Below are 15,810 nucleotides of genomic sequence, written 5' to 3'. Positions count from 1 at the left end.
AATCAGCTTGTTTGTTGTTTAACATCATGCTCAGCAATATTTCCACTTTTTGACGACGTACATTTTTTTCAAAATAACAGAATCACAGACAATCCTGTGTTTGACATCATGAGCATATATCAGTGGGGTAGATGGGATAAGATGACATGCATAACCCATGTCAGGGATGAGTGAGTTTAGTTTTACGCCGCACTCAACAATGTACATGTCAGGAAGTCTAAACACCCGATTGGGTAGCATCTTAAGACAATCACGATTTGTTGTAGATCAATCTGATTCGGATGTTCATGGGTGGAAAAGTAAGTAAGTGTAATCACAGCATATTACTAAGTAATGTCACTGTTGATAATCGTCGCGTTTGCAAGCGTTAACCATGGACAAAGGTTCACTGTTTCACTTTGAACCCTCACACAACATGCCTCGCAATAAGGCGCCCACAATGGAGACTAGTAGGCGTATTATCAGCATAGTGTTTTGGTTTTATCCCTTATTATACCACTGACAGTGAGTCCGGACTGAGCGATATCGTATTCTTCAGGACGATGTTGCCTAGACCGTCGGTGCCTAGCGATGGCAGGCATATTGCAATAACGCCATGCACACACCTTTATCTGCCCGCCAACCAAGCACACGAGAGTTCGACCAACAGGAATTAACGAAAAAAGATATTGTCACAAATAATACTCTGTAGTCAAGATGTTGACATTCGTTGTCATAGCAACATCTATTAGGAAGTTTATCCATTTCCTTGGAGACCACGACTAGCCGACATAGTTCTGGTTGTGCGCTGCCCCTAAGTTCTCTTATCACATTCCACCAATCAGCACTTCCAAAGGTTACGCGGTTTTAATATTCCTTTCCGGAAAATAGCGATTCCTATTTTGGTTCGCCCAACACACTATCCATGCTCTGGCAATAAACAAATCGCTTGTCATATTAGGTTAAATTCACAAGGGGGATGACTGAGACTGGTGCAAGATGTACACACGGCTATGCTGACAACTATATTTTTGTATTAGCCTGGCTATAACATAAACAAAGAACAATGATACCAGAATGGTCATGGAAAGCATACATAGACGCTTGTGTTTGTGCCACGAACGCTATGATGTTGAACAAAGCATTGAGCGTGGAATATGGTTTATCTTCCAGAGGCGTCCCTCATGTTGACGTTGTACAGGACAATAAATAAATGCCAGTATAGGGTAGTTCCACGACATGTAAATGCAGATGTTAGGTGGATGGGATTGTTTATTGCCATCTAGATATTCTGGATGACGCTGAGGAGTCTGCCAATATGACAGCGATGCAACTTGAGGCTCTGATAATAAATGGTAGGTAAGTTTGATTCGAAGACACGACTGACAAAATGTCTGAAGACACTAGAGTCAAAACATATCCAGGGAATAAAACATAATGTTCATTGTGGTGTTTAGTCATCCCTCTCAATAAAAAAGGTCCCCAAACCCCTGTCTTTCCTTCCCTTCCCCCACCTCACACTCATCCGTGCTGACTCCAAGTGTTCTCGAAAATGCTCTGCGGGTGCTCCGCGTGCACATATATTATGGAAAGAGAAGGTGTCAGTGTAAAAATCTATGATATCAATTGTAAGAGTCGTAAACCGGCATGAAGACTTGTGCCAAGGTAACAGCATGGGACAGCGTAAAGCACCATATTGACAAAACCATGTTTATGGTCCTTCGGTTCATCTCTCATGGCAACCTCATGTTGTAAAGGCTGGTCACAAGACATTAGTACATCTCGAGTCTATGTAATGTCGCATGGCGTTGAATAATTGAAGATCGTACCTGCTGTGTCATCATTGTCTTCATTCAGAGCAACAGAATTAACACAGATCAATACTGGCACCTTTTCAAAGACGGGTCTCAAAAAGAGACGTTGTTCCACTCACAGCTTAACGAGTCCTCACCTGTATATTGATAAACTAATAGGTAATCTTCAGAGATGTATTGCTGTTTATTTGACTGATGTCTGACGTATGTAATGACTATGCAAATACCGCCTTGTCACTTATCCGGCGCTAACTGTCAAATTTCTAGAAAATAATGAAAAACATGTCACTTGCTCGGAAAATGTTAATAGCCAGTCGCCCGTCTAGACGCTGTCTACTCAACAGCGATATGGTAAATAGACAACTCTTACTACAAATTTGCATATGTATGTTACAGTCGGGAGCTGCCTATTATACGAGCATGAGTAGGGAATTCGTCTGTGATCAGACAGGATGCGGAAGTGACGTCATCACATGACATGCAGTTATCAACAGACACTCGTAGCCCTCTATGGAGAACCCAGTGAAAGGAACAAATAGTTATTTCATGGAAAACCCCTGCAAGACGTATATACATAGTTCTGATAGGTTTAAGAATTTCACACATGTAACAATTTATCAAAACTGACTCTGCTCTATATACCTTACTCAATTGTAAATAAAACTGATATTGTGTTTCGTAACATGGAATATTAGTTTAGAAAAATATGGACCGAAGCAGCTTCGGGATAATTACTAGATTAATTCAAATATAAAACTCTTTCAATATGACGTTGTATCAAAACATAACATTATTCCACTCACGAAAAATGAGCACTCAAAGCTGCATAAATAGCAACTCAGTGATTTCAGATTTATATCATAAATAATAATGATATTCATAATGAAACAAACATATGCCACCTTTTGCCAAATGCAGTGCATATGCTATCGTGTCATCTGACATTTTGTTTCGTTTACCAATCATGAACCTATGACACAAACATGTTATTTTACACGAAAGGACTTTTTATCCTTAGCTACACGTTGACTTGAGAGGATCAACACTCAGGGTTGAACGATTCTATAATTTCAGTGAAATATCCATTTTAATATCAGAATAAATTCCAAATTTGTATTTCAAGAAGGGTGACTTCAATGCGTGCAGATTCATGTGACATGATTTTAAACATACAGAATGATTCTGGAAATCATTCTCCATGTCATCGTGTGTCGTGGATTATTTGAACACACAATTGGTGAAATGTTTCAACATGACTATATGTAAATTTGTTCAATTTTCCAATATTTTTCAATGATACTCAAAACCTGTTTGAATTGGGGCCACGCGTTCTTTTGTGTTCGTTTGCAATCTTAATATATATTCAGCTGAAGACATTGAACAGCCGCTGAAGTACTTTCTGAGCTGGCACTGTTGTACACATACAGTAACTCCAGTTCCCTGGTTTCATGAAGAATAGCTTAAATTATGAGGCATTTCTCCTGAAAACGCGTCTGGCCATAAAGCTATTCCTAACGTTGGGATATCTCAAGCTAGTATGAACACAAGAAACACTCATCCTAACGACGAAGGTCTGAACACACTGCAACTCTGTTAATACAGAAGCTCTCAAACCGATCTCCTTATCCTCACACGTTCATACAATTCTACGTGTAGCAAAGAAAACTGTACTTTCCACCGAAAAGTGAGCATGGTTTCATTTTGGTTTCACTGCCGTTTTGGCAAGGTTACTGCAACAACGCGAAAGGCACGAGGAATGGGTTTCAAATATTGCACCCGTGTAGGGAATCGAACCCAGACATTCGGCGTGACGAACGGACGCTTTAACCATTGGGCTATCCCACCGAGTCCCAGGGAATTGAAAGAGAGCGGATGATGGACGTTTAGCTATTTCAGACTGATGACCAGAAAGGACGAAGCGGTGGAACTCCCTTGATCTGATTTGTACCATATTTTGTTTCGGTGGTCCGATAAACACTTGCTTTGCATTTGCATGTGTTTGTAAAACATATAAACACACGCCTTTGGTAACGTTGGGTTGATATGTGTGGATTTCTGATTGTGGAAAGGGTTTTGAAATTTGTATTTGTGTCTTTGATTTATTAAGAATGACTTGTGCCAGGCACTGGCATGGTAAACTCACCAGTAACTCACGGCCCTGGTCCACGGCTTAAGTCGGAGCAGGATACGATGATCCTGAATATGAATGGACTCAACATATTCGGTCAACAGGTCCCAACACTTCAACGACCTGAGTCAGTTTGACCCTTCCTTAAATTGTGTTGAAACAGATTAATAAGACATTTAAGAAGGCCTGGCCTGATACTGAGAGAAGGTTGTTTAGACATGAATACCCTCTTCGCAAAGAGATGACAGACCCTACTAGTCCTTGTCTACCCGACACTGACGAGAGACAGGCTAGGTAACAACAATCACTTTCAGTGTGATCTAGTATTACGCAGTCAGTGTGGTCCAAGGGCCAAACTTGCTCACAGGGAAAGCGCTCTGTCGACCAGAACGATCACTTAACATAAGCTTCGGCTGTGTACATGATCTGATGTCGTTCAGGAATGGTGAAATTGCCAATTCCCTTATACATCAACTAGCAATAACAGAGAAACAGTGAAACATCATTATCTGTTCCTTATTCCGATTTGTCCATAAAGTAGCAGAGTGCATATAAAACGCATAGGACTGTTTGATAAAAGAGATGACTTCAACTTTCCCAACATGGGAAGTAATATTCCAGCAAGCTTTGATGTCCACATGTTACACCTTCATAGTAAGTCAGGTAACATACGTATATTCAAACACGCCCATTGTAGAAGATTTTAAGGAGTGTCTTATCAATCCTGCCAAAACAAAGTTTATTCTGGGTTGCAACATTGACGACTTTAGAAACGCTGGCACAAATCTTCATGTGGACAATAGTTTGTGTGTTCTTTTAGTGCAAATGGCCCGCAAGATACTCTCTCCGTTTCGCGAACACCTGATATCGTCATTATTTAGTAGTGATTCATGAACACAAGCTCATGATATAGTGATGTGCGATTAGCAGTTATGTCTGCTGAAACTGTGCACTTGAACACGTTCTTCAAAACTAACATCATCTTTTTTAGGTTTCATTAAAATTAGTACATGCGCTGTAGTGGAACGAAATGTCTAGGTTATCACTCCTCTGGTTTACATATATGTTGCGTCGTAGGAGTACTGGTGTGTCAGTCAACTCGCTGTTGTGTTAGATACAGTGAGAGACTGGTGCTCCAGTGAGTACAGAACTTGCTAAACTATTCCACTGACACCTGGTGTCATTGCTGATTTATTAGTAATTCACTTTTCATTGCTCTTTTGACTTTCACACTAAAAGCAATTACCTGCTTCGTTAATCATCACAACTGGGTATTTTCTAACATGGTATGGTGTAATTATCATTGTCGAATGGTTTATGTCACTATGTCATCGATAATATCGATAAAACGGAAAATATTTTCCGTTCGACCCTCGCCATTCACATTTATGCGAGCATGAAGTCTGTTGTCATGTACAACAACATGGAAACAGGAAAATGCCCACTGAGTCAACACGGTGCATAGACTGGGAACACTGGCCATATGACATTAGCGATAAGACAGTGACAGTTGCGCCGCAGCTGTTAAAACAACCCGCTTGAAAATCACATGGACAGCTTGAGCTGGTTCGCCACAGATATCCATCCACCCCAAAATCAAGCCAGCTTCCCCTGTCTAAAACAACCTAGTCAACAACACAGGAACAATATAAGGGTGTTGAAACATTCTCCATATTACGTGTGATCGATTTAAACCTTTTGGCTCCTATACTGGAACCGGGTTAGTATGTGGCGTTCATTTCCCTCAGTCACAATTCTGGAATAAGAGTAGAACACCCGTGGAACACACGAACACAGGCAGGTCCTACACACACAGCGTATCGCTGATCAATAAATATCAATCGTGATCAATAATTTCAGGATGATATTTTCACACATGTTATGAAGAAAATATTAAATACACACGAAGCCAAAAGAAACATGCCAGAAACACGTAGTGAAATAGAAGAATTCCCTGTCAACAAGACCGTGGCTGACAACGACCAAGTCGATACCCAGATTTCTGTCATACAACACGAACATCTGGCAGCCATGACAATAAATCTATAAACGACACAGAAATTAGTCACTTTACCTCTGGCGTGGCACTAGCGGTAGTGGTTGGGGTATCCATGTTGGAGGGAAACGCGCAGCAGAATGCCCTGCACGTGCAGGGAACGCGGGATATAGGTCTGGGTCAGCCATTAACATAGCGACCGCTGTCTCGCACTGCCATAAACATGCATGCTGACCTCTCTCATTGACTAGTCATGGATTATATCTCATTGGCCTTGATTATGCGATTGGTCAAATATTCGGCCAGGCATTAAATTTTAACGGCTGTATTTCATAAAATCTGTAAGGAGTTGTGATTTCCATAACTTTTCCATTATGCCTTGTGTTTGGTGAGATGGGATGGCTCATTTGCAAGAACAAACGCTAGCTGTTGCATAGATAGAATCAAACAACGGGACGTCGGCTGTAGAGGCATAGGAAGGAAGCGACGGGTCACTTTCCTCGGATTACCGTATACAGTCCTTGTTGGGCCATGTGTGGAATAGAAGTGACCGGATATGTCATGGGGTGCGTGAAGGGTTTCCCGGATACAGAATATGTCAGGTAGGGTGTAAAGGGTTTACTGAATACAGAACATGTCAGGTAGGGTGTAAAAGGTTTGCCGGATACAGAATATGTCAGGTAGGGTGTAAAGGGTTTACCGAATACAGAATGCGTCAGGGAGGGTTTGAAGGGTTTACCGAATACAGAATGCGTCAGAGAGGGTGTGAAGGGTTTACCGAATACAGAATGCGTCAGAGAGGGTGTGAAGGGTTTACCGAATACAAAATGCGTCAGGGAGGGTGTGAAGGGTTTACCGAATACAGAATATGTCAGAGAGGGTATGAAGGGTTTACAGAATACAGAATATGTCAGAGAAGGTGTGAAGGGTTTACCCAATACAGAATGCGTCAGGGAGGGTGTGAAGGGTTTACCGAATACAGAATGCGTCAGGGAGGGTATGAAGGGTTTACTGAATACAGAACATGTCAGGTAGGGTGTAAAAGGTTTACCGAATACAGAATATGTCAGGTAGGGTGTAAAGGGTTTACCGAATACAGAATGCGTCAGGGAGAGTGTGAAGGGTTTCCCGGATACAGAATATGTCAGGTAGGGTGTAAAGGGTTTACCGAATACAGAATGCGTCAGGGAGGGTGTGAAGGATTTACCGAATACAGAATGCGTCAGGGAGAGTGTGAAGGGTTTACCGAATACAGAACATGTCAGGGAGGGTGTGAAGGGTTTACCGAATACAGAATATATCAGGTAGGGTGTAAAGGGTTTATCGAATACAGAACATGTCAGGGAGGGTGTGAAGGGTTTACCGAATACAGAACATGCCAAGTAGGGTGTAAAAGGTTTACCGAATACAGACTATGTCAGTGAGGGTGTAAAGGGTTTATTGAATACAGAACATGTCAGGGAGGGTGTGAAGGATTTACCGAATACAGAATGCGTCAGGGAGGTTGTGAAGGGTTTACTGGATACGGAATATGTGAGGGAGGGTGTGAAGGGTTTACTGGATATATACGGAAGATGTGAGGATTGTGTGTGAAGGATTTATCGAATACAGAATATGTCAGGTAGGGTGTGAAGGGTTTACGGGATACAGAATGTCAGGGAGGGCGTGAACGCTTTACTGGATATATAGAGAATACTCGTATGTCAGGGTTGTGTGTGTGTGAAGGGTTTACCGGATACAGAATATGTCAAGGAGGGCGTGAGGGGTTTACTGGAGACAGAATATGTCAGGGTTGTGTGTGAAGGGTTTACAGGAAACAGAATATGTCAGGGAGGGTGTGAAGGATTTGCTGGACACAGAATATGTGAGGGAGGTTGTGAAGGGTTACCGCATTGAGAATATGTCGGGAGGGGGTGGGGGCCTGAGGGGTTTACTGGAGACAGAATATGTCAGGACTGTGTATGTGAAGGGTTTACTGGATACAGAATATGTCAGTGAGGGCATGAAGGATTTACTGGAGACAGAATATGTCATGGTTGTGTGTGAATTGTTTACAAGAAACAGAATATGTCAGGGAAGGTGTGGAGGGTTTACCGGACACAGAATAAGCGAGGGAGGTTGTGAAGGGTTTAATGGATACAGAGTATGTCAGGAAGTGCGTGAAGAGTTTACGGGATACAGAATATGTCAAGGAGGGCGTGAATACTCCTAGGCCAAATGTAGAGATATCATGAAAATCAGGTAATATGATACACCTAGCCTTATCACCCATACTTCATATCTTGACCATGTTGAACACCAGTGCTTGTCACCACACATTAGACAATGTGATCAATTCTCAAGCAGTTTGTTTATGAACATGTGGACACTGTTTCAACAGTGGACTGAACCCAGTTAGTTTTTAGTAACCTGATACCTCCTGTTGCTAATTCCACATCAACAAGAATTTTTGGCGGGTGGGAGGTGTCATACTAATTACTGAATAACACGTTTACTGCTGCTGAGAGATCCTAAAAGATAGGGACTTTTCTAACATTTGGCCTGGGACTATGAAGGGTTTACGGGCTGTATGCAGAATATGTCAGGGTTGTGCCTGTAAAGGGTTTACTGGATACAGAACATATGAGGGAGGCTGTGAAGGGTTTACTGAATACAGAATATGTCGGGTTTGTGCTGGATACAGAATATGTTAGGAATCTTGTATGTGGCATGCTGGATACAGAATATGTCAGGGATAGAGTCCAGGGTGTCCTGGATACAGAATATTGCAGTATGTTGGGTTTATTGTAAAAACATAATAGCAGGAAGAATGTATAGAAATATATCATTGACACTGAATAGGGGGTAATGGATAGAGAATGTAGTTGGGGTGGAATACATGGTTTACCTGATCAGTTTATATCAAGCTTAAGCTTATACAGACAGACATTGTCTCAGTGACGATATGTAAGAGTCATCAGATGTAGGAGAACAAGAATCACATTCCAGAAGTTGTGATCGACGGTATGTCGGATATACCATATACAGAATATGTCAGTTATGATATAATAGTTGATGTGCTCTGAATCTGAACCAGGTACAGCTGCTAAGACAACAATTTATAATTTAAAGTGTGACTTGTCATCAATACATAATAATCAACTACCAAGAATGCGTAATCTGCATGCTGTTTGCGTACATGCCACAAATCTTCCAGAACATCTCGTTGTTAATTTTGAACTGTTTGAAACACGAGTATCGGATAACAATGAGGAGTATCAGAGTTAGGCAATTAGCCAAAACCGAGAACAACCAAAAACACTACTAACACGAAGTACCACACAATTCCCACAGTTCGGCATTTCCAGCGGGTAACATAGACAATGTTACTCGCTTGTAAGCGGAGTACATTGATAGGCTCAGTCTGTCATAAAAACTAAATGCATGTATGTGAGGTAAGATAACACCTGATGTGTTCCAATGTTTCCCGAAAACCGAACCCCAAAATGAAAAATGCAAACAACAGATAGCCAAATGAGTCGAACCCGTCCCCTCTTCTCTGCTATTATTTGATTAGTTCTACCTACTCCGCGTCGTCGACAGATTAGTCAGGAATGCCAGTTAATCGGAAAATAGCAAAATGATCACATAAGTAGATAGCGCGCAGCGGTTAAGGCCAAGCAATACCCATGTGGCCTTCGTCCAGTGGCCAACAGCGGTCATTTGGAGGTGCAGAGGCCAACTGGGACTCACGTGGCATATCGCCCTGGTCATATGGCGGGAAACACTGACGTCACTGTATCTGGAGACAATGCATTATTGATGGGTAGAGGTGTCAATTAGCAAAGGTTTTTGATGGGGTGGTATTAAGTTATTACCATATTGATGTTACAGTATTATTGTTTAGTAACGGACCGAGGCTTTAATACGATAACAGTAATAAGCATTTGTAAATGGCCCATGCCAAAGCGAATTATATTAAAAATAAAATCGGGCAATTATATTATTGCTGTAATGATATTTAGACAGATGAGGAGGATTAGCTTGTGTTGCTTTCATCGTGACATTTCAGCCGAATAGAATGGTTGTTGTAATTGTTTCGATGAAAGACATTTTATTCCAACTATTTGCCGAGGCACGAGAACAAGGAACGAGATTAGAGGAGTCAGTCCTTAAAGTTGGTTGTCGTTTGGCTTATGCAAAGGATTACATATATCTACATTTGAAATCTTATTGAGCACTGAGGGTTCTTTACGTGAGGTTTCTCTTGGCATTTCTCGTTATGTTTCATACTTGCATACTGAATTATGCATTTAACTTCTGTTCGCCGAGATAACGCAAATTAACGTTACACAATTTTTCAAGCTGGTTTGAAAAGAATCAGTGGGTGGAACCCGGAAGAAAGACTCGTGTAAATCTCTCATAAGTTACTGTCGTTTCATCATTCGTGTTCAACACGGAAGTATGGCAACTGGACGTTTTGGAACACGATTTACAACATGATTTCCGGCCACTCGTAAACGTGAGCATATTGTTAAGATGAAGCAATGATGCTTGGAAAAAGCTTTGACATTATAACACATGGTCCGTATTGCGACATACATGCTGAAGACACGTTGTCGTGCAACGGTCGATCAAAACACCACACCATCCGTCTTTCTTTCGACAAGGAATTACCGTAGTATCTCAGATGTAAACCTACATCATTGGGCGAACAAACCAACATGTTAATTACACACTACATTGTGTGCAACATTACATTTCTGTTCTTGTTACACCAGCATAAACTCTACATTGTGTGTAACATTACGTTTCTGTTCTTGCCACATCAGCATAAACTCTACATTGTGTGTAACATTACGTTTCTTTTCTTGCCACACCAGCATAAACTCTACATTGTGTGTAACATTACGTTTCTGTTCTTGTTACACCAGCATAAACTTTACATTGTGTGTAACATTACGTTTCTGTTCTCGCTACACCGGCATATACGCTAACAAAACACATGTATATGATGTCCGCAAGTTCATATAGTGCTTGTACAATTTGGTTCCACTCTTGCCAGGAGTCCTGGTGTCCTCGCTCTGGAAGGGCACCTGGTGCTCAGTGTACGATAAGGAATTAACATTCATACAGTATGATATATTAGAGTGCGCTTTGCACACACGTACAAACCAGACCTTCGGCGTAAGGTAGAAAGGTATTATAATAGTAATTGTTGTACGGTGAAACATTTTAATTTTAAGTTACATTTTGAACTCGAATCTCATCACTGTTGAATTTGATAAGGACAGGTTTAAAAACTATTGTTTTAACAAGGTGCTAATCTCAGACAATTGAGTATTTTTACTTATGAAATGGCACCGGGAAGGACTTAACGACACTGAGCGTGTATCGGGGTTTTACATTTGTAGGGAAGTGGTTTTGACTAATATTTTGACTGAAACCTTTATAAGTTATGCAGGTTCATATATATATATATGAAAGAAGGCACTGAGTTCTGAAACACGAACACTAAACACCTAGAAGACTTGGTCCAACCACGTGTACCTGGTGAATGAATTTCCGTAGACAATGACTTCTAGATATTAATACCACGGGACATTTACGAACCAGGATGCTCTGTCCAACACAAACATTATTGTAAACATTGAACAAAGAACATTGTGAAGGTTTTCCCTACATAGAACATTGTGAAGATTGTCCCTACATAGAACATTGTGAATGTTGTTCTTACACAGAACATTGAGAAGGTTTTCCTTGTACAGAACATTGTGAAGGTTGTCCCTATGTAGAATATTGTGAAGGTTGTCCCTACATAGAACATTGACAACGTTTTCCTTGCAAAGAACATTGTGAAGGTTGTCCTTACACAGAACATTGTGAAGGTTGTCCCTACACAGAACATTGTGAAGGTTGTCCTTACACAGAGCATTGTGAAAGGTGTCCCTGCACAGGACATTGTGAGGGGTGTCCCTTCACAGGACATTGTGAAGGTTGTCACTACACAAAACATTGTGAAGGTTGTCCTTACACAGAACATTGTGAAGGTTGTCCTTACACAAAACATTGTGAAGGTTGTCCTTACACAGAACATTGTGAAGGTTGTCCTTACACAGAACATTGTGAAGGTTGTCCTTACACAGAATATTATGAAGGTTGTCCCTACACAGAACATTGTAAAGGTTGTCCCTACACAGAACATTGTGAAGTTTGTCCCTACACAGAACATTGTGAAGGTTGTCCTTACACAGAGCATTGTGAAAGGTGTCCCTGCACAGGACATTGTGAGGGGTGTCCCTTCACAGGACATTGTGAAGATTGTCCCTACACAGAACACTGTGAAGGTTGTCACTACACAAAACATTGTGAAGGTTGTCCTTACACAGAATATTGTGAAGGTTGTCCTTACACAGAATATTGTGAAGTTTGTCCCTACACAGAACATTGTGAAGGTTGTCCTTACACAGAACATTGTGAAGGTTGTCCTTACACGGAACTCTGTGAAGGTTGTCCTTACACAGAATATTGTGACGTTTGTCCCTACACAGAACATTGTGACGGTTGTTCTTACACAGAACATTGAGAAGGTTTTCCTTGTACAGAACATTGTGAAGGTTGTCCCTATGTAGAATATTGTGAAGGTTGTCCCTACATAGAACATTGACAACGTTTTCCTTGCAAAGAACAGTGTGAAGGTTGTCCTTACACAGAACATTGTGAAGGTTGTCCTTACACGGAACACTGTGAAGGTTGTCCTTACACAGAATATTGTGAAGTTTGTCCCTGCACAGAGCATTGTGAAAGGTGTCCCTGCACAGGACATTGTGAGGGGTGTCCCTTCACAGGACATTGTGAAGGTTGTCACTACACAAAACATTGTGAAGGTTGTCACTACACAAAACATTGTGAAGGTTGTCCTTACACAGAACATTGTGAAGGTTGTCCTTACACAGAATATTGTGAAGTTTGTCCCTACACAGAACATTGTGAAGGTTGTCCTTACACAGAACATTGTGAAGTTTGTCCCTACACAGAACATTGTGAAGTTTGTCCTTACACAGAACATTGTCAAGGCTGTTCCTACACAGAAATCAGACTAACAACTGTGGTACCAGCACTGAACGCTTTTATAAATGTTCATAAAATAGAATAATGCTTCAAAGTCTAAATATTCCAAGATACAAGTGGATGTTTGCGTACACAGAAAGCCGTGGAACCCAAATTGGTGCTTTATTAGTAAATAGAAATTAAAAGTACCCCCAGAAAACAACGAACGAATCCTTGCCCTCTGACTTGATTGCAGTGGTGTCTATAGTGTATCTTGCCACTGGTTCACTAGCTAGTCAGCGACGAAAGGGTTCCCTTTGGAACGTTCACGATATTCCCTAATTCATCAAGTCCCCTCCAGCCTACATCCAGAATCCTCTCCAGGGGTAGTAAGCGAATGCTGGTATCAAATTGTGTGCAAAATATGATTAACAGAGCTGTACGATTCCTGGTCATCACTCAGTTGGACGGGGAACACATTGGGGACATGAACATCTTTGTCAAGGCCGGATTACGGTGTTGTAGGCATTGATGTGAGACTTTATAACACAGCACGCTAACTCGATCAGGGACCGCCCTTCTCACAGTCTTGCCCCAAACGAGACTAAAGTATCACCTACATGGAGTCCCAATGGCTGGTTAATAAATAATGTTTCAATAGTGATAAAACGACTGATACATATGTTATGTATATGAACGCACTGTATTGTATTTCTCTTGGTGTGATTATACCACACAACCATACGTAAGTACCGGGTACTGGAGCTTGCCTTCACATTTAAACTGTTTTGAGTTAGTAAAACATTTGTGTTGTAATAGATTCAAGTGAAAAAACTCAGATATAATCAAGCCGAATAAATGTCGCAAGAACGCTTAATATTTGATCAAATGAAGGTTTCGTTCAAATATGATCTATTAGTTTCGTATATGACCTAGTTGGTTCAAAGTCTCATGACAGTATATGTACGATCTAGCTGATTCAAAGTCTCAAAAGCATTTCAGGTATCATTCAGTTGAATCAAAATCTCACGACATTACATGTATGATGTAGTTGAATCAAAGTCTCAAAGGTATTTCGGTTAAGACACACTTGAATCAAACTCATTTCTTATACATGATTTTGTTGAATCAGTTTCAAAAGCAATTTAGTTATGAAACAGTTGAATCAAAGTCTGAAAGACATTATATGTATAATCGAATTTAGCCTCAGTGCCCCATTAGGTACCACCTACTTGAATCAAACTCACAGTGCTACTTCGCTTGTAAGTAAATGTTTCGGTGACATTTCAAATCAAATTTGTTCTTGTGTACTGAACCCTGTTGGTCCGGACAGGCCCCAACTGGTACATATTAACGAATGTCTGGATCAACGAATCGTTGGTACTGCGTCATATCTCTCTATCTCCAACAGCACTTGCCTGGAAACACGGGTTTTGACATAACGTATTCTGGATCAATCAGTCTCAGATTTCACTGTTTTCAACAGGTCGATATTATAATTAGTCGTGTTAGGGGACTTGTCCACTTGTAAAAGTACTTCAGTGTTAATATTATAGGAGTGATTCATTCAATATCTGCTTGGTGGTGTCAGGTATTATATTTCATGGTAAAATGATAACCCAACTTCTGTGTGTGTAAAGGCAATAGACTAATAACGGCACACTAAGAAACACTAATTCTGCAGAAAATCCGTAATAATTTCCCTGTACATCTGTAGCGGCATTACTCACACACGTGGAGCATGTAATACCAGAGAATAATCAGTCACATATAATCACACATATTGTGATTATGAAATCCATATGAGAGTCATGGAAGTTATCGCTCTGGACATCGCAGCCGTGGTTTACTCAGAATGCAGAATAATTTGAAGGATAACTTCTTTCAAGTTGTAAAATAGTGAAGTTGTATACCATCTTACCCCACTTTTCCGCTTGGGTGAGGGTCTTGCCGCAGTTCGTTTGATCGGATCCTTTACAAGCTTTGCTGCCATCGCCATGTTGGTTACAAATCCTAGATTGAGGTTTTGGAGGACCGCCTTTAAAGTATAATTCTTGCTACCTGTATGGAAAGACGGTTGAAAATATTTGGATCAGGTTCACTGGTTACATAACTATGTCAAAACGTCCATTTTGGTACCCATGTCCAAATCATATTGATCATATAGAGACTACCCTTAAATAAAGTAATATCATTAAATTGTAAACGAATTAACATTACTTTTCTTGCAAAAATCTTATTACTTGATCGAATATAAATTCAGAAACTGATTTTCTTACATTGTTTACAATGTTTGGTGGATTAGCGTTGCCGTGCAGAACCAAAATCATAAGTCTTGCGCTCGGAGGGGATCACCTAAGACATGTTTCAGTACCTGCGATATGTTACAGTCAATGTCTACAATCAGGCAATGTGTACAATGAATGAAATAACCAGTCAATGTGTATGTTGCCTGATTCACTCAGTCATTGTGTACATTGTCTAAAATTTCCAGGCATTGTGTACATTGCCTGATTAATTAGCTCAATTATTTTACAGACTGACTGATTGTTGAACAGGGATTATTGAGAAGACAAGATTAGCATTGGTTTATCCGGAAGCCTTTGCTGTAAGGAAGATTGGATTAATATACACTATAAACATTACTTGATATACAGTGATCACAGAACGAACCAGTGCTAAGCTTGATTGCATACATTGACTGTGACGTAACACATATTGCAGATAACGTAGAATACATCTTACCTCCAGACTGAATCATGTAACACATGTGCAATAGTGTATGGTATATCACATGCTCAATGTTCGTGATCATAACGTAGAATATATCTTATCTCCAGACTGAATCATGTAACACATGTTCA

At 40.6% G+C, this 15,810-nt stretch overlaps 1 protein-coding gene across 2 annotated transcripts in view; it reads right to left on the bottom strand.

Annotated features, from left to right (window-relative positions):
• LOC137278557 (calmodulin-like) overlaps nt 1–14,985 on the bottom strand; it is a 63,185-nt gene extending 48,200 nt beyond the window's left edge. The window contains exon 1 of one of the 2 annotated variants that reach the window (XM_067810998.1): nt 14,868–14,985. In XM_067810998.1, coding sequence (XP_067667099.1) covers nt 14,868–14,945 — 78 coding nt within the window. In that variant the 5' untranslated portion in view covers nt 14,946–14,985. Of the gene's footprint in view, nt 1–5,995; nt 6,074–14,867 lie in introns of those variants that run through there. The other variant, XM_067810999.1, reaches the window with a different exon arrangement.
• Nucleotides 14,986–15,810: the final 825 nt, after the last annotated feature.

Source organism: Haliotis asinina, chromosome 3 (genome assembly GCF_037392515.1).
Source record: "Haliotis asinina isolate JCU_RB_2024 chromosome 3, JCU_Hal_asi_v2, whole genome shotgun sequence".
Classification (NCBI taxonomy): Eukaryota; Metazoa; Mollusca; class Gastropoda; order Lepetellida; family Haliotidae; genus Haliotis; species Haliotis asinina.
Note: the sequence above shows the minus strand (reverse complement) of the source record. Positions and strands in the feature narration are given on the sequence as shown.